Source organism: Monopterus albus, unplaced genomic scaffold, assembly GCF_001952655.1.
Source record: "Monopterus albus unplaced genomic scaffold, M_albus_1.0 scaffold78.1, whole genome shotgun sequence".
In the NCBI taxonomy this organism is placed as follows: domain Eukaryota; kingdom Metazoa; phylum Chordata; class Actinopteri; order Synbranchiformes; family Synbranchidae; genus Monopterus; species Monopterus albus.
The window spans coordinates 35,293-59,073 of NW_018127958.1; the positions used below are offsets into that span (position 1 = coordinate 35,293).

At 39.9% G+C, this 23,781-nt stretch overlaps 2 protein-coding genes across 2 annotated transcripts in view; both read left to right on the forward strand.

The window, feature by feature from the left end:
* Positions 1 to 13,515, forward strand: part of phldb2b (pleckstrin homology-like domain, family B, member 2b) — a 42,724-nt gene extending 29,209 nt beyond the window's left edge. Inside the window, 14 exon segments of the mRNA XM_020606476.1 lie at positions 577 to 705; positions 1,688 to 1,843; positions 2,091 to 2,201; positions 2,283 to 2,357; positions 3,069 to 3,203; positions 3,728 to 3,810; positions 3,812 to 3,866; positions 4,134 to 4,233; positions 5,591 to 5,741; positions 8,300 to 8,390; positions 8,566 to 8,712; positions 11,293 to 11,512; positions 11,719 to 11,804; positions 12,002 to 13,515. Of these exon segments, the coding sequence (XP_020462132.1) occupies positions 577 to 705; positions 1,688 to 1,843; positions 2,091 to 2,201; positions 2,283 to 2,357; positions 3,069 to 3,203; positions 3,728 to 3,810; positions 3,812 to 3,866; positions 4,134 to 4,233; positions 5,591 to 5,741; positions 8,300 to 8,390; positions 8,566 to 8,712; positions 11,293 to 11,512; positions 11,719 to 11,804; positions 12,002 to 12,142 (1,680 nt within the window). The 3' untranslated portion in view covers positions 12,143 to 13,515.
* Positions 13,516 to 14,978: 1,463 nt separating this feature from the next.
* Positions 14,979 to 23,781, forward strand: part of tlcd4a (TLC domain containing 4a) — a 13,972-nt gene continuing 5,169 nt past the window's right edge. Inside the window, exons 1-5 of the mRNA XM_020606463.1 lie at positions 14,979 to 15,374; positions 20,517 to 20,686; positions 22,383 to 22,472; positions 23,022 to 23,080; positions 23,321 to 23,415. Coding sequence (XP_020462119.1) covers positions 20,532 to 20,686; positions 22,383 to 22,472; positions 23,022 to 23,080; positions 23,321 to 23,415 — 399 coding nt within the window. The 5' untranslated portion in view covers positions 14,979 to 15,374; positions 20,517 to 20,531. The remainder of the gene's footprint in view (positions 15,375 to 20,516; positions 20,687 to 22,382; positions 22,473 to 23,021; positions 23,081 to 23,320; positions 23,416 to 23,781) is intronic.

Here is a 23,781-nt window from a genome sequence, read left to right on the forward strand (position 1 = left end):
GAAAGAGAGACAGATAAGTGTTGTCCTGACATTTCAGAACTAGGTGAAGCTGAGTGGCTGGTACAGATTTTGGGTGCGGCCATTTGCTATTTATAGAGGACCATTAATGTGTTTATTAACCCTCTGCTGAGCCATTTATATATACCCTTCCTCTCCATTCTCACCCATCACTTCTCACCCTCAATCATTTCCATTCAAACAGAGGAGAAATGACTGGAGACTGAGCTCATGATGCTGTTCATACCATCTTCCTGCCTTCAGTTTTGCTCAGTTCCTCCCTACTTCCCTTACCCCTTTGCTAGATCTCTCCCTCAGCTTTCCCTCCCTTTGGCCGGACCATGCTGACCTGATTGCTGTAGTAACTAACTGTGGCTCCCCAGTCCAACTAACGTGGCCATCCTCTCTCTGTCCTGTGTGTGTGTGTGTGTGTGTGTGTGTGTGTGTGTGTGTGTGTGTGTGTGTGTGTGCGCATGTACTTGAAATTTTACGTACATATAAACAAATGCCTACATGGTGTATGCGTACTTGTATGGGCGTGCATGTGTGTCTGTGTGTATATTCGTGTGTGTATGCCAGGCATGCGAGTTGCTGGAGGCAGAAAGGGGCAGATTAGAGAGGTTGGCTCAAATTGTGTGTGAGCAGCGCTCCCAACTGGACAGCTGCCCTGAAGCCACCAAGGAGCCCCTGCAGGAACAGCTAGCCAGGGTCAGTACACACACACACCTCACACACACATGAATAGGAAAATATGCACTTGAGTCTAAACCCATCAATCCATGCAGACAAAACAAAACATAGGCAAGTATACAAGCAAGAATACTCAAAATAACTGGGAAATACACCAGCTGTATATGCACACACTGTCAGAAGAAACCAGAACAAAAGCTGATATACATTATGTGCACATATTCATATTGATTCTCAGACGTACAACATATATGGACGGGTGTTGTGGTGCTCACATATGTTGCTTGCATGTGAACATGCATGTGTTTTCTTTCCTGAGCTTACTTGCTCTCAGCCTCACAGCCAGTTTTGATCCTAACCTGGTTTATGTTCTCTCTTCTCACTGTCTGACTCTGTGTTTCTATGTCTGCACATCTTTTTATTCCGTCAGAAGAGTTGAGTCTGTAAGAGTTGAGTCTGTAAGAGTATAGAGGATCTCAAGGGAAAGGCTTTCAGACTTTTTACAGAAATACTCTGACATTTGGGCCTAAGGTCTAATGCACCCTTTATGTTTGACACATAACATGTTAAGAGAGCACTTTTAAATGCCCTGTATTATGGGGGAATGCTGACAGTATGTTAAATGTTGCATGTTTGTACAAACACTGGTTATGCATTGGTTTAGCATGGCTGTGAAGTGCAGGGTTGGGGATCAGTGTGTCTGGTTTGCTATGTCTATGTCAGTGTATTATGGGATAAGAAGCTGGTTTTTCATACACAATTGCTTGCATAGTTCTTATTTTTACAGTAAGTATAAACACCACCCACTCATATCACCGTATATGGCAGAATTCTTGAAATTAAAACTGCAAAAGAAGAAATAGTTTAGTTTTGTGTTTTTAATCACCCCTGCATGTACACATAATGTTGTATTTGTTATGTTTATGTACTATAAAAGTGTGTGTGGATACTTGCATCTTGCCTGTTAACCTGTGCATTTCTATGTGTGTGTGTCTGTCAGGACTGTGAGGTGCTTGAGGCAGAGACAAAGCATTTTGAGGACCTGGAGTTTCAGCAGCTGGAGAGAGAGAGCAGGCAGGACGAGGAGAAAGAGACCCACATGCAGCAGTTTCTCCGGGAGATTGCAGACTACCAGCGCAGCACGGTCACTCGCAAGGTAAGGGCTGCCTCTTTGTGTGCAAAAAAAGTGCAATAGTATTACAGTTTGATTTTTTGTTTCACGATGAATTCAAATACATTAATTAATAAAACAATTTTTGTCCTATATGGGCAGCCTTTTCAGTTTGTATAAGAGGCACTACTTTGTGGTGAAACAAACCCTGTTTTGTAGCATTGGCTGTAGTGTTTGTGTCCAGCTCTGTAAGCTGGAAACATGTACTAAGATTGTTTTCCATTTCTTCCAGGAGCGACTGCTAACACTGAAGAAGCAAGCAGTGCAGATTACTCAGCAGGCTGAGCGAGAGAAGGGGAGCTTCTTGAAAGAGAGGAGCAACCTTGAGCTGATGCTGCAGAGGGTATGAGGATATCTGTGTATGCACGTGACATTGGCTTCAGTGTGTGAATGATACGAACAAGATCTTTTTTCTGTCTGTTAGGAGAAAGAAAACCTTGCCACACTGGAAAGAAAACACACTGACCTCACTGGCAGCCGGGGTTTTACTCTGAAGGAGGTTGGTTTGATTGACAGCTACACATGTTAAATGAGATCTATCATCTTCACTGAAGTCTTGAAGATTCCTAAAGTGGAAAGGGCCCTCATACGTTTTAATGGCTAGAGGTTTCTTCTCTACCTGCATCAGTCTTTTAATGATCGTTACAATGGCCTCAACTCTGCCACAGTTTCTCCTCCTCCAGTTGACTTGTGCACCCTCTCATCTCTACCTTTCTCACAAATGTTGAGGTAGATGTATCTTGATGTACCAAGTTAGTCTTTTCTGTTTCCCTGTTTGTCCAGATTGCCTGTAAAATCTCAGCCTTCCTTCCTGTTGTTCAGTCCTCCTCGCCTTCTGGTTTTTTCTTTGTCGCCTCTCTTGTTGTAACTGCCAGTTCCTGTGAGGAGAAGTTAAAGGAATTTGAGCAGAGACTTATTTTATTAACTTTATGCACAGCTTATACTCACAAATATTAATACTGAGATAATCATGTAAGAATGTCTCTTGCCTTGTGTATTTCACTCAGTCTCCATGAATGTTAACAGAACTGTGGATAATTCATTTGTTTCTAAGTGGCAGGACTTTTGTTCAGTTTTTGCTTTGAATGTGCTAAAATTCTGAATCATTCTAACAACTAATTCTGAAGTTTAATTCTTGACTTGGCTGACCCACTTTAAGCTATGCCTCACCCCTTCTTTCTCCCTCATTTCTCCACACTATACTTTCCAGGGCAGTGTCACAGTTAGTGAAATCAGTGAGCTTTACTCACAGCTTGGGGTGGACCCTAAACCCACCCCTGTCCCTGCTCTGGCCAAGGCAAACCCCTCTCCTGACGATGACACCCCCAAACCACCGGAGGATGAGGTTTGTGTAGTGGTGTAAAGGGCTTGTGTGTGTAGTTTAGTACACAGACAAAGATAATACAAGGTATGTTTGTGTTTCCCCAGTTTCCCTCATTAGCACTATTTCAGTTTCCAGTTTTCCTTTTTTCTTTTTAAAGCTCTGTCATTCTTCCTCACCTGATGACAGTCACTCCTCTTCTTCTTTGTCCTCTTCCTCCCATCTAAATCCCTGCCCCCTCCCCAAAATACCCTCTGTCCACTGGCCAGAAAACATGGCGTCATATCGAGACCCCTCTCCCCTCCCTGACTCTCCCCCCCATCCCCTTCCTGTCAAAAAACACCATCGCCGACACAGGCAGGTAATGTGTGTGTGTGTGTGTGTGTGTGTGTGTGTCACACACACACAATCGGCTTTTGTGTTTTTAAGTGACAAAACACCTTGAGGTTAGTCATTTAGTTAGGATTTAATGGTTAGGAGCTAGGGGAGACATCGTGTCAGAGTATCCTCACAGAGATAAAAGTACAAATGTGTGTGTGTTTGATCAGCATTTCCGTTTACTGGAGGAGAGGAGGAGGTCTGAGAAAGAAGGTGGTTCCCATCTAAGTGATACGTTACCCAGGAAGAAAACCTGCCATGACTCCCCAGTTCACATGTGCAACACTCGGACGCAGCTTCCCTGCCAAGGTACACACACATTTAGATGGTCACTTGAATATAATCTTATAAGAAATGACAAATCACTGGAAATCATTTATTGGATACTTGGCCTACTGTATATGCCCCTTTCCTAAACCAGCCAATAACTGTAATGCTTATTATATATTATTTAACTGCAGACTATATATTTGTTATTTTGAAGTTGCAATCAAAATTTATTATTATTATTATCATTATTATTATTAATAATAAACATGGTGGTAAAAAGGTTTTGGTTCTTTTGGCCCCTCATAGTCCCATCAGCCTCTGGTACAGAGCACAAGTTGTGGCAGCATTCTTCCAAGAATTCTCTCCTTAACCAACAAGGAAACTGATTCTCGTCGTCTTCATAAAGGTACACACACATGCACATGCAGCCCTCAGCTGACTCATCCATTGACCAATAGAAGCTATATGTAGGGATGAAGAGAACACATATACACAGGTAGACACATGGAAATGTCATTTCATTTAAAAAGATTCTCTGTCAGCTTTCTTTATTTGTTTCCTTCACGCCCACAAACAAACACACACCTCTCTTGGGTGTCACATGACAGTATGCCTTATATGGTAACATTGAGAGTTTATGTGTGGGTGTGCACCTTATTGTGTTTTGTTAGATTACATGGCTTCACAGTTTGTTTATCTGTTGGTGGAGATAGTGAAGGAATGTGAGTGGTGGAGGGCTGCTCCATCAAGTGGTGCATTGTGTGTGTGTGTGTGTGTGATTATTCAGTAGAAGCTTAAAGAACATTTTCTCTAGGTACTGGTTTAAGTATGAACTATTTGAACATTGTTACATTAGCTGAAAAAGTGCTGTATGTGCTTATACAGGTTGATACAAAAATGTTGATTTTCTTGTAAGTTCTGCTCCAAATGTCAGCAGTCGTTTCCCAACATCCCATCTGTTCAGTCACCACAGCGTATAATCCTGTTGTCCTCTTTTTGGAGGTTTGTTGACATGTGATTGTGAACCCAGATTTAAATACTGAAAGAGGAATGATGGTCCTTTGCCTCAAGGACCCAGTATCTTTTTTTCCACATTAGGTTTGTGTATGGTCTTAGTATTTTGAGTGAAAATGTATTTATTTATATCCATATTGCCCACATGCAACAAACAATTTAATCCTTTTCTAAATAACAATTTAATAACTGCACCTTACAAGACAGAAATCTCAAAAAATAAATTAGTATTGTGAAATATATTTAGAATATTGTGTTGTTATCATGCTGCATCTCATCCCTCAGTCCCCTTTAGGCCCTCGATCTGGATCATCCGATAGGTGGTTCCTCTGTATTGGGCAGATAGTATCAGGCTTTCTGTGTGGCCCTTCCTGTACACAGAAGCTGAATTAGTCTCTCTTCATGCTGTCTTCACCATATATTTGTCATCATTCCTCCTCCTAGTTCTGGGGATGTCCCATTTTCTTTCCAGATGTCTTTGGACTTTACTGTACAGCTGCTGTTCTTTGGACACATTTTTAACTAGAGTAGTTACACCATGGGGGTGTGGGTATATTTTTCACTGAAAGTATAAGAGCATCTTTTATATTGGTGGGCCACTGTAGCCATTAAGGCAAATGCTTGTTCGAGAGGACGTGACACAGACAGGTACAACACAGATGTGCATACATACAGAAGAAGAGTAAGTAACTTTAGTGTTAAAAAGTGGTTGTGCTTGACTTTTTTTGTGTTTGTGTGTGTGTTCCCAGGTCAGCCTGGTACCCGAGCATCTTCCCAGACCAACGTCTACCTCGATGCCTTTGGGTACCGTGACAACCAGGCCTTTGACACAATGAGTGTGGATAGCGCCGACTCTATGGAAACCAGCATCTCTGCTTGTTCACCCGACAATGTCTCCAGGTATATTTTGCAGACATGTTGTTTGTGCGTGTTTACACATGTATTACTGTGGATAGAAATAGAAGTAACAGAAACAAAAATGAAGTCTGTCAGTGGTGTGTATTTCTGATTGGTGTAACGTGTTTAGCTGGAATATTTCTATGTCAGGTTTGTGTTAATGAATATAACTCATTGCTACTTTACTCCTTTAGAATGATTTAAAATGAGAAAGAATGACAAAGGTTGAAACGTTGCAATATGACAAGAGGCAGTCAGAAAATTGAAAGCATGAAACCACAAACATGTTCCTTGTACTTATAATTAAATATAGACTCGAGAGAGCAGGGCAGGCAGCAAAGAAGGAGTAGAAAGCGAGTTCATGTCAAAAGTGTGTGGAGAGATTTCTCGCCTTTCACGGAGCCTCCTTGGAGGAAAGGATGTGTAGAACTGTGTGTGTTATTTGAGGAGAACTTTTGATTAGTGTTCTTAGGTCAGGTTACGGAAGAGGGAACCCATGAAAGTCGTGTGTGTGTGTGTGTGTGTGTGTGTGGTGAGCCCTCTCAGGTTCAGACAAACTGAGCGAACCAATATGAGTGTGGAGGTACGCTTGGGGGTCCAGCCCCTGTCTAGACTAAAGCATGTGTGTTCTCTTTCCTTTTCTCCCTTTTTTTTTTTTACTGTGGTTACATCTGTCTTTTGTCTCCCCCTCTTGTTGCTCTGAATGGTATGGTCTTTCTGCACATTGATTTTGTACAAACCCAAACCATTTGCAGATTGACTTCTTCATTCTAAGTTTTCCAAACTGCCTCCATGATCCTCAGTATGGCTCCAGTTGCATTGGATTGCACCGGCTTAGACTGGATTGGAAGACAAGTGACAGAATTAGGAGTAGTGCTGGACAAAAAAGTAGTTTTATGACAGAACTGGATGTTTTGTCGTCTTGTCAGTGCTGTTTCCTGGAGATAAGTGTGATACAAGTACTTCTCGACTAATCCAAAAACTTGGAGAATTACATTTGAACTGGACTGGCTATGACAATGAGTGTGATGCCCTCTTATCAAGTGAGGTAAGAGAATGATGTTAAGAAGAGAGGAAAGGATGGATGTCACAATGAGGCTCGAGCTAGGTTGGATACATGTTTATAAGAGTGAGGACAGGGAAACAGTTGCAGTCTAAATGCAAGTACAAGACAATGTAACATTTAATACAGTCAGTCATATTTCGGAAGTTAGATGGCATGCTGATATTCATCTTTGCTTAAGTAGTTTTTATTATGAAAGATAATCATAATAAAGACATTGCCTGCAACAATCAACAGGCTTAGAGTAATATTGAAATAATCATATATTGGCAGCAGAATGTAGACTGGCATTAATTTGACATCTGGAAACTGTTGAATATGAAACGGTAGGGCGGGAAAGCGTTTTCTTTCCTCCATGTTTGCTCCGTTTTATTCTACAACTTTTTATACCCTCCCACCAAATCTTTCTTTATCTTTTCTGTTCACTGGGGTACCTTACTTCTCTCTTCCCCTTCATTCCTACTTTGTTTAGACTCTCGAGTCTTAATGTCCATTTCCTTCTGGCTCCATTTAAGAGAGAATTTGTATGTCTGTAGTTGTATTACTCATGTTGTAGGGAGATAAATCTGTTTACATTTTTGGAACTGGGTTACAGTTAGAGTTATGTTATGTTTAGGGTAGGGTTAAGGTCAGCGTCAGGCGAATATTGGATACGGTAAGGGTTTGGGTAAGTCTCCAGGAAATGGATGTAAGTCAATATAATGCCATACTGTATGAGGTGACGGAAACATGACTGTGTGTTTGTGTTTGCATGTCAGAGAAAAAAGAGCAAGAAAATGAGAGAGAAATACTGTTTAACATGACAAAACATACACACAAATACCTTCCCTGTGATGTCAGTTAAAAAATTGTCATGTGCAGACCATCTGCAGTCTGGGAGACCTGAAGCAAGATTAGGACTGCTGTTTTAAACTGAACACAGACAGTGGCACAGCAAAGTCAGAAAGGCTTCGAAAGTTAGAGCGAGAGAAGAGACGTGGTCTTACTCTTACACTGCCTTGACATCTAGGCTTTCTGTCCTAATGGATTTCCTCTTTGACTGAGGAAACACACTTGGATAAGCAGTTAATAGTAATATTGTCAAGACAGTGTAGCTTTTAGGCTGGAGTCAAAACAGTATCCCTTATGACTCTGTGTGGTGTATATGTATGCTTGATATATTACAAGGCGGTTTGTAGACCCTTTGTCTCTACTGTGTGTCATACTTTATTTAGCGTAAGACAAGCCTATAATCCACCACAGCTTCAGTACAAAGCTAAGCATCCACTACTGTGGTGCTGAGCCAGAGATTCTCAGAAAATGTAACATGGAAAAACATAGAAAAGTTAGAATGGCAGGTTTAACTGATTAACTTGGTGGCTGCAGAGTTTCATTAGGTTTTCAGTGTATTTGGGTTTAGTGTTTTCCATGTCCGTAAGCCAAGTTGTTGATTGTAGAGGGAAAAAGAAGTTGTTTCCACTTTTCTTTCATATGTGTTGTATGTTTTTGTGTGCTGCAGTGCCAGTACGTCAAATGTGGCCAAGCTAGAGGAGATGGAGCGTCTGCTTAGAGAGGCTCAGGCAGAGAAAAACCGCCTCCTGGAACACAAGGTCATTATCAGATATTATCACAATACTGTTTTTAAATGGTAGACAACCAAATATGTCAAAGCCACTATGAGTGGCTTTTCTTTTCTTGTTAAATACCCTAAACACTCAGACACACTAGTTGTTTCTATGTGTATACTTGTGTATTAAGACTTAAACCATTTAACTGATTCCTCAGGAGCAAGAAATGGAAATGCGAAAGCAGGCCCTGGAGGAGGAGAGGAGAAGAAGGGAGGAACTGGAGAAAAGGCTGCAGGAGGAAACAAGCAGACGCCAGAAACTTATTGACCGTGAGGTGAAACTGCGAGAGAAGCAGAGGGCACAGGTATGAAAGAGAAACACAAGAGGAGCATGGAAGTTTTGTGTATATCCAAAATTCAATGTTTGCGTGACTTACTATTTGGTACAGCATGTTTTAAACACCAGGGCCCAGGAGTTTTGTTGAGATAATTTTATGATCACAAACCCATTATTTGATTGAACACACTGTTCTGAGAGGTTTGCAAGAACCACGTAAAGGCTACAGATGATGTAGTATTTCAATTTACACACTTGACCATCTTGTTTATATTGAAACATTTTTAAATTAAATGCTGTTCATTTGATCCACTCAAGGTAATCCAGATTTTTGGATCAAACTGTAGTTTGTTTAAACTACCTGTTTTGAGTATTTGATCCAGATTAAAGCTTGGGTTTGATTTCCTGATACAGTCAGATATCAGAGTGATCCCAGTCCTGTTTTTTGGTTTTGGATTTGGATAGGGATTACAGGTTTTGAACTCCTGGGCCCTGCAGACTCACATCTTATCTTACCTTTATCTTTAGATTAATCTGTTACTTTATTTTTCACAGAGCATACCACTTTGTGCATTTCATGTATATTTCCCTCTTTAGTATGGTTTCAATGGTGATGTTCAAAGTTCAAAGTGTTTATTTGTCATATGCACAGTTAGGAAACGTGTTTCCCTGTACAATGAAATTCATACTTTGCCGTACACATGAATGCTACAAAATACAAATGAAATATAAAGTAGTTAAATAAATAACAAAATCTGAGGCACTTTAAGCAGCGTAGATGCAGCAATATAGTAAAAATAATTAACAAGAATATAACAATGTATGCTGCATGGGAGCAGCATGTGCAGCAGTCAACAGTCATTGTGCAATTATGCATGTGCAAACAGAATGTAAACAGTACATCACGTACAGTGCCTTGCGAAAGTATTCGGCCCCCTTGAACTTTGCGACCTTTTGCCACATTTCAGGCTTCAAACATAAAGATATAAAACTGTAATTTTTTGTGAAGAATCAGCAACAAGTGGGACACAATCATGAAGTGGAACGAAATTTATTGGATATTTCAAACTTTTTTAACAAATAAAAAACTGAAAAATTGGGCGTGCAAAATTATTCAGCCCCTTTACTTTTAGTGCAGCAAACTCTCTCCAGAAGTTCAGTGAGGATCTCTGAATGATCCAATGTTGACCTAAATGACTAATGATGATAAATAGAATCCACCTGTGTGGAATCAAGTCTCCATATAAATGCACCTGCACTGTGATAGTCTCAGAGCTCCGTTTAAAGCGCAGAGAGCATCATGAAGAACAAGGAACACACCAGGCAGGTCCAAGATACTGTTGTGGAGAAGTTTAAAGCCGGATTTGGATACAAAAAGATTTCCCAAGCTAAACATCCCAAGGAGCACTGTGCAAGCGATAATATTGAAATGAAAGGAGTATCAGACCACTGCAAATCCACCAAGACCTGGCCGTCCCTCTAAACTTTCAGCTCATACAAGGAGAAGACTGATCAGAGATGCAGCCAAGAGGCCCAGGATCACTCTGGATGAACTGCAGAGATCTACAGCTGAGGTGGGAGACTCTGTCCATAGGACAACAATCAGTCGTATACTGCACAAATCTGGCCTTTATGGAAGAGTGGCAAGAAGAAAGCCATTTCTTAAAGATAGCCATAAAAAGTGTCGTTTAAAGTTTGCCACAAGCCACCTGGGAGACACACCAAACATGTGGAAGAAGGTGCTCTGGTCAGATGAAACCAAAATCGAACTTTTTGGCAACAATGCAAAACGTTATGTTTGGCGTAAAAGCAACACAGCTCATCACCCTGAACACACCATCCCCACTGTCAAACATGGTGGTGGCAGCATCATGGTTTGGGCCTGCTTTTCTTCAGCAGGGACAGGGAAGATGGTTAAAATTGATGGGAAGATGGATGGAGCCAAATACAGGACCATTCTGGAAGGAAACCTGATGGAGTCTGCAAAAGACCTGAGACTGGGACGGAGATTTGTCTTCCAACAAGACAATGATCCAAAACATAAAGCAAAATCTACAATGGAATGGTTCACAAATAAACATATCCAGGTGTTAGAATGGCCAAGTCAAAGTCCAGACCTGAATCCAATCGAGAATCTGTGGAAAGAACTGAAAACTGCTGTTCACAAACGCTCTCCATCCAACCTCACTGAGCTCGAGCTGTTTTGCAAGGAGGAATGGGCAAAAATTTCAGTCTCTCGATGTGCAAAACTGATAGACATACCCCAAGCGACTTACAGCTGTAATCGCAGCAAAAGGTGGCGCTACAAAGTATTAACTTAAGGGGGCTGAATAATTTTGCACGCCCAATTTTTCAGTTTTTTATTTGTTAAAAAAGTTTGAAATATCCAATAAATTTCATTCCACTTCATGATTGTGTCCCACTTGTTGTTGATTCTTCACAAAAAAATTACAGTTTTATATCTTTATGTTTGAAGCCTGAAATGTGGCAAAAGGTGTGATGATTTGTATGAATGATATAAACACAAAGGAAATTATAAATACACCATTGTCATTAATTGAAACAATTCCCTTTCTTTTTCAATGAACCCAATCACCCTCCACCCCAGTCTCGGCCACTAACACGGTACCTGCCGGTGAGAAAGGACGACTTTGATTTACGGGCTCACATTGAGTCGGCAGGTCACAGTGCAGACACGTGTTTCCACTTGTCCATCTCTGAAAAGACCTGCCGGGGCTACTTGATCAAAATGGGAGGCAAAATCAAAACCTGGAAGAAGCGCTGGTTCGTCTTTGACCGCAATCGACGCACACTCTCCTACTATGCAGGTAGGGCAGAAGATGACTGAAGACACAGACAACAGAGAATATAACTACAGGTCGATAGAGGCACACACGCTGGTGTGTTACATTTATTTAACTTTATGTAATATTCTGTATTACCTATATTTTATAAACATGATATAAGCAAAATTAAAAAGTGCTAGTATTTTCCACATATTTATATTAATGCATTTCACTTATATTTTCTGCAGACAAGCATGAAGCCAAGCTGAAAGGAGTCATTTACTTTCAAGCTATTGAAGAAGTGTATTACGATCACTTGAAGAATGCACATAAGGTATGTTTGTGTATATATACGTACAGTGTTTTACTCCTGTAATCATTCCATTTCTTGAAAAGTATGATTTACTATCTCCTCACATTTTCTTCTTGTCCTCCTTCTCATGAATTTTTCTAAATTCCTGTCTTTTCCCCATTTCTTTCTTTTGTTCTTGTTTCATCCTGCATCATCACTTCCTTCTCTTTCTCCTGCAGAGCCCAAGCCCCTCACTGACCTTCAGTGTAAAGACCCATGACAGGATCTATTATATGGTTGCTCCCTCGCCTGAAGCCATGAGAATTTGGATGGACGTGATCGTCACAGGTGCTGAGGGATACACCCAATTCATGGTGTAGGGGTTGCGGTGCTACAGTCGGACACAACATGCTAACCCTCACCTTGGACTTTTTTAGAGTCTGGATGGACATCGTTGGTATGAAGGATGAAGAGCATTTCTCCTGTGTTAAGACAGAAAAGTGGAGTTAGCTGATCATTTTGTAACATGAAATTATAGATGTATACAAGATGATAGTTTTAATATTTTTATGCAGTCTGTTTCAGTCCAAGAGCAATAATGAAGTAGGAGTTCAGGAGGTCTGAAATGTGCTATGATGCACCACAATGCCTTACAGGAGACTCAGATGTCTTAGTATGACATTAATGATCCAAAAAAAAGTGCTGTACAAAGCCTGTACAGTTGTCATGCAAGAACTTGTGGTCAGTTTTTCCTCTGGTTTAAACAAGGTTAGACAATTTCAGGTGTGTTCTACTCATTTTAGGCCGTTTCATGTGGGAAGTATAAATAATGCATAATAATAGTAGCAGATGAAAATGAAATTTGCTACACTTTCTGTATCATGGGGTACTCTCAGGTCTTAATTATGTGCATAGATGTGCTTCCCTGCATCATATAATCATATGTGAATTTATATATATATATGCTTAAAAACAAGTGCCTTTTGTGTGCATACTCATAGGTGCACATCTATTTACTCTGAGCTTTTAATGGAGCTCCAAGGTGCTATTTTAATAATCATAGCCACACCCTTATATAAAGGGGTGTAGTTATTATTTCAACATAGTGATAATCAGTCATTTTTAAAAAGATTATTGTGCTGGGTTTACAATAGCATCACCAGAGGCTCAGAAATTAAACTTAAACATCTGTTAAAACATAACTAGTGTCAGGTGTCCTTTTTCCATTATAAGGAGTTGAATAAGAAAAAGGAATAATTTTAATATGTGACAAAATTGTTATATTTGTACATTTAGTTTTTAAGTTGTAGTTAAGTTTTAAAACGGTTATGATCCATTATGAACTCAAGAGTCCTATCTGCTTTTAATTACCATATTCTGTGTGATATTATTTGACATGCATACTGCATTATCTGTATCATAAGGCCTACATGTATCTCTGTACTAAATCCCAAAATTTTATCTGGTGGAAAATGCAGAAATATGGTCCTGAGTGGTTTTATGAGAAAAGACCTTAAAATACAATCCTATAAAGGTGTCCCTCAGACATATGGTACATGCACACACTTTTTTTAATCAATTCTGACTGATTATGTGTCACTTTGGTCCACTAGCTTTCATAGCGTTGCTTGTATTACCACTAATCTCCATGTACATGGTTGTTTTCCACCAATTAAAGAAGATGTTACAGTGAAAACTTCTATATTTTTTTCTATTTTAAAAATGTTTTGAAATTGATCTTACTATATTTATATCTTGCATGTATCTTAATTTTGTATTTCCATATGTTTAATAAAAATATATTTTACCTTTTATTTTCTCCATAAGGGGACAGTCTACTTTCATACGGCAAAAATGAGTTGCTTTTTTTTTTTTTTTTACCAATTTTATTTCAACAAAATGGTGTTGTAAATAACAGATGTTATTTATATTGCACCCAGTGGTCATTCATTCTGTCATCTGCCCCCTGGTGCTGTGTATGGGTGGACTATTCTTAGAATTACTGGGCTGGGGGGGGGTCCTATAACTGGGGCTCACCTTCTGATAGACTCAATTCAGATCAAGCCCCTCTAATCACACCAATATCCTCTCATAGTTATTTTAAAATTAATTCTGAAAGGCCTAACTACCTCAGTAAGCAGTGAGTTTTTACATTCCCTTGTAATATTTAGTAATATAGGCAATGATACTTAATAACACCCCCACCAAAGCCACAGTGTAAATGTTCCACTTCAGACTGACATCTAAGGAAGCAGGGAACAATATTGTTGGTATACTATGACACTAGGAGTTGAGATTGCTGGAGTGCTGTATGCATCTAACACTTCCCAGTATACTTTGATTTATTTTGTTTTTGTTTTTGTTTCTTGTTTGATGAGTAGACACAGTCATGGCCAAAACCATGCACCACTTCTCCCGGAAAATTGTTGCAATCACAAATGCTTTGGTATTCTTGTATTTATTTCTTTTGTTTGCACTGGAACAACACAAAAAAGCCCGATACATTCTACACAGAACTCCAAAAATGGACAGGACAGCATTATTGACAAATGGTGGATGTTTTGGGGTTGCTTTGCTGCCTCAGTCACTGCATGTCTTGACTGTGTGTGTGGCATTATGACATCTGAAGACTACCTATGAATTCTGGGGCACAATGGAGGGCCCAGTGTCAGAAAGTTGGGTCTCTGTCAGAGGTCATAGGTCTTACAGTGACTCAAAGCAGCCAGAAATGGTTTCAGACAATGTGCTGGAGAGTTGTGAAGTGGCCAGCAAAGAATCCAGATCTGTGGAAAGACCGGGAGCAGTTGGCAAAAGAAGAATGGTCCAAAATTCCAGTAGAGAGGTGTAAGAAACTCACTGGTGGTTACAGGAAGTAACTGACTTCAGTTATTTTGTCCAGAGGGGATCCTACCAAATATTAAGCTGAGGGTGTCTAATTCTGTCCAGTCCGTTTTTGGAGTTGCCTGTAGAATGTATCAGATTTGGCTTTTTTGTGTTGTTAGAATGTCAACATAAGAATACCAAAGCATTTATTATTGCAATACTTTTCTGGGAGACATGGCGCCTTATCTGACATCGTACAGTATTTGGCCATTGCTGTATGAGATTAATGTAAGTCAGAGGATAAACTGAAAACCTTGGGGATTCGGTGATTTATTGAGCCCTGGCTATAAATAGACCCAGCGAGTGTTCTTGGACTGATCACCGTGGCACTGTGCATGTGTGGGTTTGTGACTGCCTGTATCTTTAAGAGCTCCGCTGTAAATTGAGCTCTAGAGGCGAGAGAGTGTAATTTCAAACACCGACGCCCCTCATTCCTGTAAACCGTGCGTCGAGCTGAATGCGTCCGCACCTCTACAAAGATGCGCGTTTCGTGTTGGATAGATTTTTCGTTAAACGCCGCAAAGCAGACACAGACGCGGAGCTCCAGCCTCACCGGATCCCCCACAGGTTGTTAGTGTGTGTGGAGCTGGAGACGGGTTGTGTTGTGTATCCAAATGACTCGACATGGCTGTGGGTTTGACTCAACATAACCTACAAGACTTTGCGAGCGACCCTGGAAACAACCAGCTGAGCGCGTTAGATGAAAATCATCTTAATGACAGTCAACAGGTAAGTCCGTCTTGGATCTTTTGTTTTCTGTCTTTATATCTGGTACACAGAAACACGACGAGGCCGGTGTTATTTTTCCTCAACACATCTCAGCAGCTGGCCAGGCATTGCGGAGTGAATTGGCCTTATGTATTCTGTTATATAGTCCTATCCCTTACTTTACTAATAATGATCATATCTGTAGGACTTGACAGAAAACGTGCAGATCGAGCAGTCGAGTTTGGACAGCATTCATAAAATCCGACCCAGCGATGCGTATATGTTATTTTCTTGGTGATATGGTTTCCTCGTAAAAAAAAAAAACTCCACCCTTTTACGCAAGCGCGTTTAACCTTAGGCACCATTCCATATGGGAGCATATGAGGCTGCTTGTTCGATATGGATTGCTTCACGCCTGGAGAGAGGATGGCAGCAGAGGGGGCAGTAATTTAAAAAAACTGCACTGTGTCCAACAGCCTTCACAGGGTGTACAGGAACATTCCTGTTCCACTCAGCTTGTACTGATTATTGTTCTTATATGACAGGGTACCCTATACAGGAAATCTGTGCTCCTGGTTTAACCTCCATATTTAAGAGGAGGCTGTAGATTGGACTAAAATGTAAAGCAGTCATTATATCAGTTTGTTGCTTTATATATCCTATGGTCCACTCAGCTGGCAGGTTACATATAGAGTTACACTGGAATTTGTGAGGAGGGGAAGCCCTGTCCAATAAGGCTGGAGTGTGGGTGGTCGGCTTCTTCAGTACAACATGTGGATTGTCGCTCTACCATCAACTCATCATCATCATCCACATGCATTAGAGGCCCGATGGTGAAATTTCAGCCTGGAATCTCAAATTGAAACTTTCAAAGTGGCCAAATACCTTTTAGGAAGCAATTGTGCACTTATTTAATATATATTTTAATACAAGTGAAGCAACTCTTTAGATGAATTTGAACAGAACAGTACTCACCTTCATGAAGCACTTTGAAGCCACAAAAGACAATAATATAACAAAGGTCTCTACCCAAATATACTGCCAGACGCAGGCGATTTGTGAATGTGTGTGTAAAAATGGAGGATATATGTCACCAATTCCTGCCAATATGCAAATGTGAAGCCAAAATATTGTGACCAGAGGTGGTATCAGGCCACTAATGCAAGCTGTCAAATCCTGTGAAGTGCACCCCTTTTTACATCATCAAATAACTTATTAACAACAAGCCTATATAAAAACATAGCCATTTTTCAATTTTGCTTTATTTAGTTAGTTGACCTGTCTGATGTGCACAATACCATTGGTAAGGCACAGAGATAAGATCACAGTGACACACCAGAAGGTTAAATGTGTGTCAAATGTGCACAGCACCTCTCTCAGTGTGGAGGCACACGTATCACTCCTGTTGCTGTTTAAAGGCCAGTGTGATTTAAGTTGAAGAATGAGTTAGAGTACGTATTACTTCTGTTTGTTCTGCCCGAGTCGGTGTCTGAAAGTGGACGTTTCAAGTCAGAAGCTTGAGAGTTGCCAGCGCTGTGATGCTGAAGGAAACAGATCTGAACTCCGGCAGAGTGCCATTTGGATGTCAGGAGGTGGGGCTCAGCAACGATGGGCTCCAGCCCAATTTACCCCCAGTGCCTAGCTAAAACTAATGGTGTCAGTTACAACAATCCTGCACTAAATCCTCCTTTAACAAAGATGATAATGTAAAATGTTTGTACAAAAAACTGACACACAATGACACGCAGAGAGGTGTTGCTTCAATTGTATGATCATTTTTGAGACTTTAGTTTGTGCTTTTGTTAAACAGTTATAAAAGAGATGTGTTTCTATTTTCTAGCCTACACTCATTGATAGAAACAGGGTGGACAAAATAATACTACGTCTATGAATATGTTTGAGGCAATAACAAGTCAGGATCAAGTTGGCCAGAGGCCTAGATATAATCACTTTGTGGAGTTTTTCCTTAGAGTGTTGTATTGTAAAGCCCCTGGGGACAAATTTGTGATTGTGATACTGGCTTATATTAGGAAAATTTGACTTGACGAGTTTATCTTAACATGCCATTCTCTATTCTAATCGCTGTGACAATAAGAAATCAGTGCAGTTTTAAATAGCACTGCTCTTAAGTGATGGAATTAGTTTGGGGTTAATTCCTCAAAAGTCATTTTTTCCACATTTTTAGTCGCAGGATACATTTACAGGCTGACATGCACATCTGCTTCATGCTTTATGAGTGCTGTTTTCTTTCTGTAACCTTATGTTCTCAAGCATTTTTGGTGAATGGTGGTTAAAAAAATAACTTGGCAAGAGCTTCAGGGAGTGAGATGTACAGTATGTGCTGGAAGAGTGTCACTTCTATTGCTTATGAAAGATATTTCCCAGTTACGTAACCAGTGAAACTCAGAGAGACGAGGCGGTCCAAGTGCCTACAAAAAACCGTGCTGGTTTATTCAAAGGATCACAGGTAAAATTAACATAACACGCTCGGGTCTTTCTTGCACCTCCAATACTGCGCACAGGCAGATGAAGAATGTAAGACCCTGAACCCAACAGGCCTGTACATTATATCTGGTTTGGGCTAACCACATTCTACACAGGGACGTCAAATCATGGCGTCACCTGATATGCCAGCTTTACAGCTGACCGTAGCAGTAGTCAAAACATGGAGAAAATCAATGTGTGTGAGTGTTGATTATGTGGTGTGTATCTAAGAACATACAGGACATTCAGGGACATGTCCGGACATTAAGCCTAGGAAGATATTATGATTAAGATTACGGCTAAACATATCATAATAATAACATCATAATAATAATAATCATCATCCTGCCTGCTGACAATCAAACTTTTCTATGTAGTTATCCTTGCCCATGTACACCCTGCTAAAATCTCATGACAATGACTAAGCATTTAAACAGTCTAACTAGACATCCTGTCTCCACTAAACATTTCTAATACAACAAGTACCTAACCAATATTTATCTGATTAAAAAATTACCTAACAATTAAAATATGTAAATATGCCTTTAAAGTTAACAGACCTGGCCTCTTGCTGATGATTGGCACAGTCAAATTAGCTCATATGCAAATAATTCAATGCCACACCCATAAAAGAGTTTAGTGGTGAAAGAGTGGGCTTGCTAAGGGGGATGGGGCTTAGATGAACTGTTCAGGAGTCTTATAGCCGATGGTATGAAACTGCTGAGCATTCTGGTGGAGCTGAGGGTGGTGGGCAGGGTGCGATGAGCATCTGATGAGCATGTTTCAGGCAGCAGGAGGTGGAGATGGTGTTGGCGTCTGGCTACATACAGTATCTCCAGTGATTTTGGTTTTTTTATGCCTGTTGATTAGTCAATCTGTGTGTTTACTTTGTTTGCGTATGATAATTCTATCATAGTTAAGATTTAGTTTATAGCACACATAAGTTTACCTACTTTAATCTTACAGTTATGTTTATGTAGTTACATGTCACCTTATGTGTTCACTGAATCACTGGTCAGTATTTACTGCTGAAAGATTGTCTCCAGCCGGGTCAATCACAATGCAGAGTACCTCGACACGGGTGTGACAAAATCATTCCGCTACACTAGGAAGACCCCTTAGCCAAACGGGAAGCCATATCTCATATAGTGTGGTTAGTTAGTAACACAGAAAGAAGTGAGTGTAGGAATTTAGACAGAGTATAATTTCCTCCATCTTTAGGAAGCTGCCTTTCCCATTGGAGCAGAAAGGATGCAGGAGGAGGACGGATGGATAGATGGACCAATAGAACAGCACGAGAGGACTGGAACAGCCTACAATGGCACATTTGAAATTGTATAAAATCAACTGAATGGAGGAGGACAGGGTTCTCTCACGTCCTGAAGACGAGTTGAACGGTTTTGCTGTTGAGGTCAGGGCTTCAGATAGAGACGGAACCCAGAGCTCTGTAAATTGCTTTATTCGATGGTCTGTTCAGTTATGATAATAAATGTTTGAAAGGTGATAGTTGACTCCGATTATTCTTCATAAAAGAACACGCTGCACTTGTCATGCTATATAGATTTATATTTTTATGTATTTGGACAAATACAATATGGCGCTTCTGTTTGCATTATTAAATCATCCACAAACTGGACCATTTCAAGAGGAGTTGGTCCACATCAGATGAAGCTCATCATACTCAATCCACCCTATGTCATTAAATGGCATTCAGTATTAAAACCTCACATAATCATCTTTATTTTGTACCGTTATGACTGTGATTAGTACAGTAATGTTAACGATTGATTATATAATCTTTACTGTGTCCAAGATACTATTTATGAGTAGATCAGAAAAGGGTGTTAAATTGCCACTCGGTACCAGTGGATGGGACCCACTGTTAATTTGAAGACGCACTCTGCCCAGCAGTACACGAGGAGAAACCCGTTGTTCAGAATGTGGTTACTGTAGTTTTGGTCAAATTTGTAAATTATGACACTGTAAATGATTTTGAATATGTAGGTCGCTGCTGTGTGCTTTACGCAAACAGTTCAAGGTGACAGGCACATTCAGGATGTTGTGGTTTTACCAGTTTTCTATCTCGACATATCTGTTTTAGATGCAGTAAATAAATATACTCATTTATACAACCATTGTTGTCGTAGTGCTTGGGAAAGACGGTGTACGTGCTGAAAGCACAACAACTGGTTTCATAATGAAGGCACTATTGTACGTCTTAAAACCTTTGCCTTCTGTCTGAAGAACCTCCCAGGAAATAAAAATTTTCTTGCAGTGATCAAAAATTGAATACATTTTTCAGTCAGTTAGCCAGTTTTTAATAGAGGCTCAAACATAAAGAATGGTTGGAGTAGAACTGATGACTAATGATTGTCATGTCTTTAATTCCCACATTTTGCCTATGAGGTTTAAGCCACTCCTTCTGGTTAAAGCTCTGCTGGAGCTGAGTAAAACTGACTGGGGCCTGTAGGGGAGATGTGATTTTTCTGACACATTGCGGTTGTTGTTAAAGGTCACCAAGTTATAAATACCAGCTGCTGGGGTCTGGCTGGCCTGAAAGGAAACGATAATCTCATTTATTTTGTTTTCAGTAGGATGTAATGAAACGACAGAGCACAGCTATCTTTCCAAGTCTTTTTTTTTTCCTAACGTAACCTCTTTCTATCTGTCCTTCCACAGTGAGGTTGAGTGGCGATGGACCCATTCAGCCAGCTTATCCTCACCATCTCGGTAACCAGTTTCTTCACCTTCCAGTGCCTCTTCCACAAAGTCAGCCCCTGGGTGTCCATGCACATCAGTTCCGGTTTCCTCGGTCTAAGTGACAAGCAGAAGGTGGAATGGAACTCAAGGTGAGCTGACATCAACTTAGGATCATGAGGAATCTGAAGATTTACATGTTATGCACAGCAAGAAGTGTGACACTGCTCTCGGCCAGTGGATGTTTGTTTCAGCTGAGTCCAAAGATAAGCATTGATGGTCAGTCCACATAGTAACTGATTTAGTAGTAGGATGCACTGTGTAACTGCCCTATGGAAACTAACTGAATAGCTGTCTTGTTTTGGTTTTTATCAGCCTTTCTTCAGTTGTGGATTCAATGTCAACGTTCATCTTTAAACAAGTGCTTATTTTTGACTGACTGAATTCATCAAGTCTTTGGTTTATTTTATTTTATTTCATTTTATTTATTTATTTCAGTCTTCCAAATCACAAAAGAAAAAAATTCAAAAAAATGAGCAAATCGGCATCAAAAATAAAAACAAACATTAAACCAAATATAATATAGAATATCATACTGGTTGAAAAAGGTGTCGGCCTAAGTTGTAGGTTATTATACCTACCCTACTTATTCTAACAATTCCTTTATCAACCTAAATGTATTGTACATAATTCATATATGTGTATGTGTGTGTGTGTGTGTGTGTGTGTGTGTAAACTACTATTATATAAGCCTAATCATTGTACCTGTTACTGTATAATAAATAATTCAACTTTCACCTACTGTTTTATATTTGCTTTTATTTTATTTTGAACCTACCTATGCATACACCCTGTTTACACAGTACAAAGCCAAATTGCTGTCTAACAAGCATAACAAATGTTTAAGAGTGAAATTAGAACAAATACTGTATTTTATATCAAATTAAAACATAATGTTAAAACCATATTTAATAGAAGCAGTACAATAATAAAAGAATAGAGGGAAAACAAGGGGTAAAACTAGTCTAAGATCTGCTGGACTCCATTTTGTAATCCCTAATGCATGTCCAAGAGTAGTCGACAAATGTCTAAGTTAAGACTTTAAAAGCATGTCCAAGAGTGGTTGATAAGATGTTAAAATTAATAATTAAACTCAGCTCATTCATTTTCAGAACCTGCTGTTGTCTACTTCATTTAAGCATTTAAAGGCCTTTTTGACTTTCCTAAGATCTAATAAAGCAGGAAGTTTCAGAAAAGGTGTTTGATATATTGGTTGTTTTTCCATAAAGGCTTTGTAAATAAATATTAAAGAGTGTAAATCCATTCAGACGGACAGAGAAGGACAGCCAACAGATTAGCACAGGTCGCTGGGGGTTCAATGTCTTGCCCAAGGACACTTCAACATGTGGACTGGAGGCATTTGTTGAATTGAAATGGTCACATGGTTTATCAGTAAACGAAAAGGGATGATTAATGGGGATGGATCCAGGCTATGAGGATCACTGTTAAAGCCCATGAATTAATTTAAACTGTTATTGTCTTCCTCAGAACTGTTAGACTGTCTAACTTCTTCAGTGACTGGGACTGTGTACCTTAGCCTGACCCTTCAGTAGTATTTAATCCCTTAGTCTAATTGGTCTCACTTTCCCTGTAGGCCCTTGACAGGCAATAAGCTGATTCAGTGTGAGCACTAAAAATTCAGTGCTCTAAACTCCAAGGCACTTGTCATGAATAGAGATACACTATGCACTATTTTTTGAGAATTCTATTATTGTACAGAAATGTCTGACATTTGTTAGCATCACACAGGAATAGATCATCATGACTATGTGTTGGTTTTCTTTTCAGGACAGTGTCAACATTTCACGCTCTGTTGGTGGGACTCTTTTGTCTCTATATCTTCTTATTCGATGATGCCATCAATGAAGACCCAGTCTGGTGAGAGTATGACTGTGAATTGAGTTTCCATACTGTGGTTATTTTTATACAGTATGGCAGCTTTTGTCACAAATGGCCCAATTGTCTAGTCATAGAATCCAATGGCATTGCATGGCTGTGACACTTTGGACATGTCCTCATATTGCTGTGCAGGGGGTTTCTAGTAAGAGATGTTCTAGCTGTGCTAATAATTTGGACGTTGGTGCACATGCATATGTATAAAACAGCTAAACTAGATTTTCCAAATAATATCAGACCCAATGACTCAAGTTCTTATAATAAAAAAGAGTCCTTTCGCAGGATCTGTGATGCTTGGAATAATTTACACAGGGTTTTAGAGCCACAGAAAAGTGCTTTCTAGGCCAGTGTGCATCACGTGGTGAAGCTTTGTGGTTTTGCCACTGTGGCACATTTGCTTCACAGCCCAGTGCTGTTGCTGGGTCCTTGACTATACCACTAGGAACCACATAAGGTGGAAATTTTCAACACCTACACATTTAAAAATTTATCGTAAAACACAGTCAAGACACATGCTGTTTCTTTCAACAGGGGAGATCCTACACTGGTGAAAACTAACGTTGCCATCACAACAGGCTACCTCATATCCGGTAAGAGATATGCACGGCTTATCTAGTTAATGTTTGTAAAAGGACTGACAGAACGAGCATGTAACATTATCAGTTTGATGCTTGCATGACTCACTTTACTTTGGAGCCTACTGTGTGTATCAGAAGCAAAGTAACATACAGATAATGTGTCAGTTTTTAATAAGCATCAATACTTTAAATGTTTTGATTGCACCAATGACGCGCTCTCTCTTACTCTCCCCCTTTACTTCTGTTTTCTAGATCTGCTGTTAATATTTTACTATTGGAAGGCGATAGGCGACAAGTTTTTTGTAATTCACCATCTGGCAGCATTGTATGCTTACTACTATGTACTGGTGAGTGCCCTATGGTCCAATAGCAGAATATGCAGGCAAGATGGGAAGGAGACAACCAAGGGTGAACAGCTGTGCTGTGTTGGGTTGAGTGTTTTAACTAATTTAGCCAACATTCACCGAGTGACCATGACTGTCATGCAGCTCATATACTGTAGTAAGGCAGTGTCAGCATATGAAGTATTTGCACAAATTATACTTCCTAAACTATACAAACACACCAGAAAAAGAAACTATGGATGGTTAAAATCCAGTTCATAGTGTTTTGCTGTTAAGATATGTAATTTGTTTGTTGCTACTTCTGTGGTTGAAATGGTGTTTTGAGGATGTGTGTAAATTTGAACTAAACAAAAGGAAAAACACATTTGT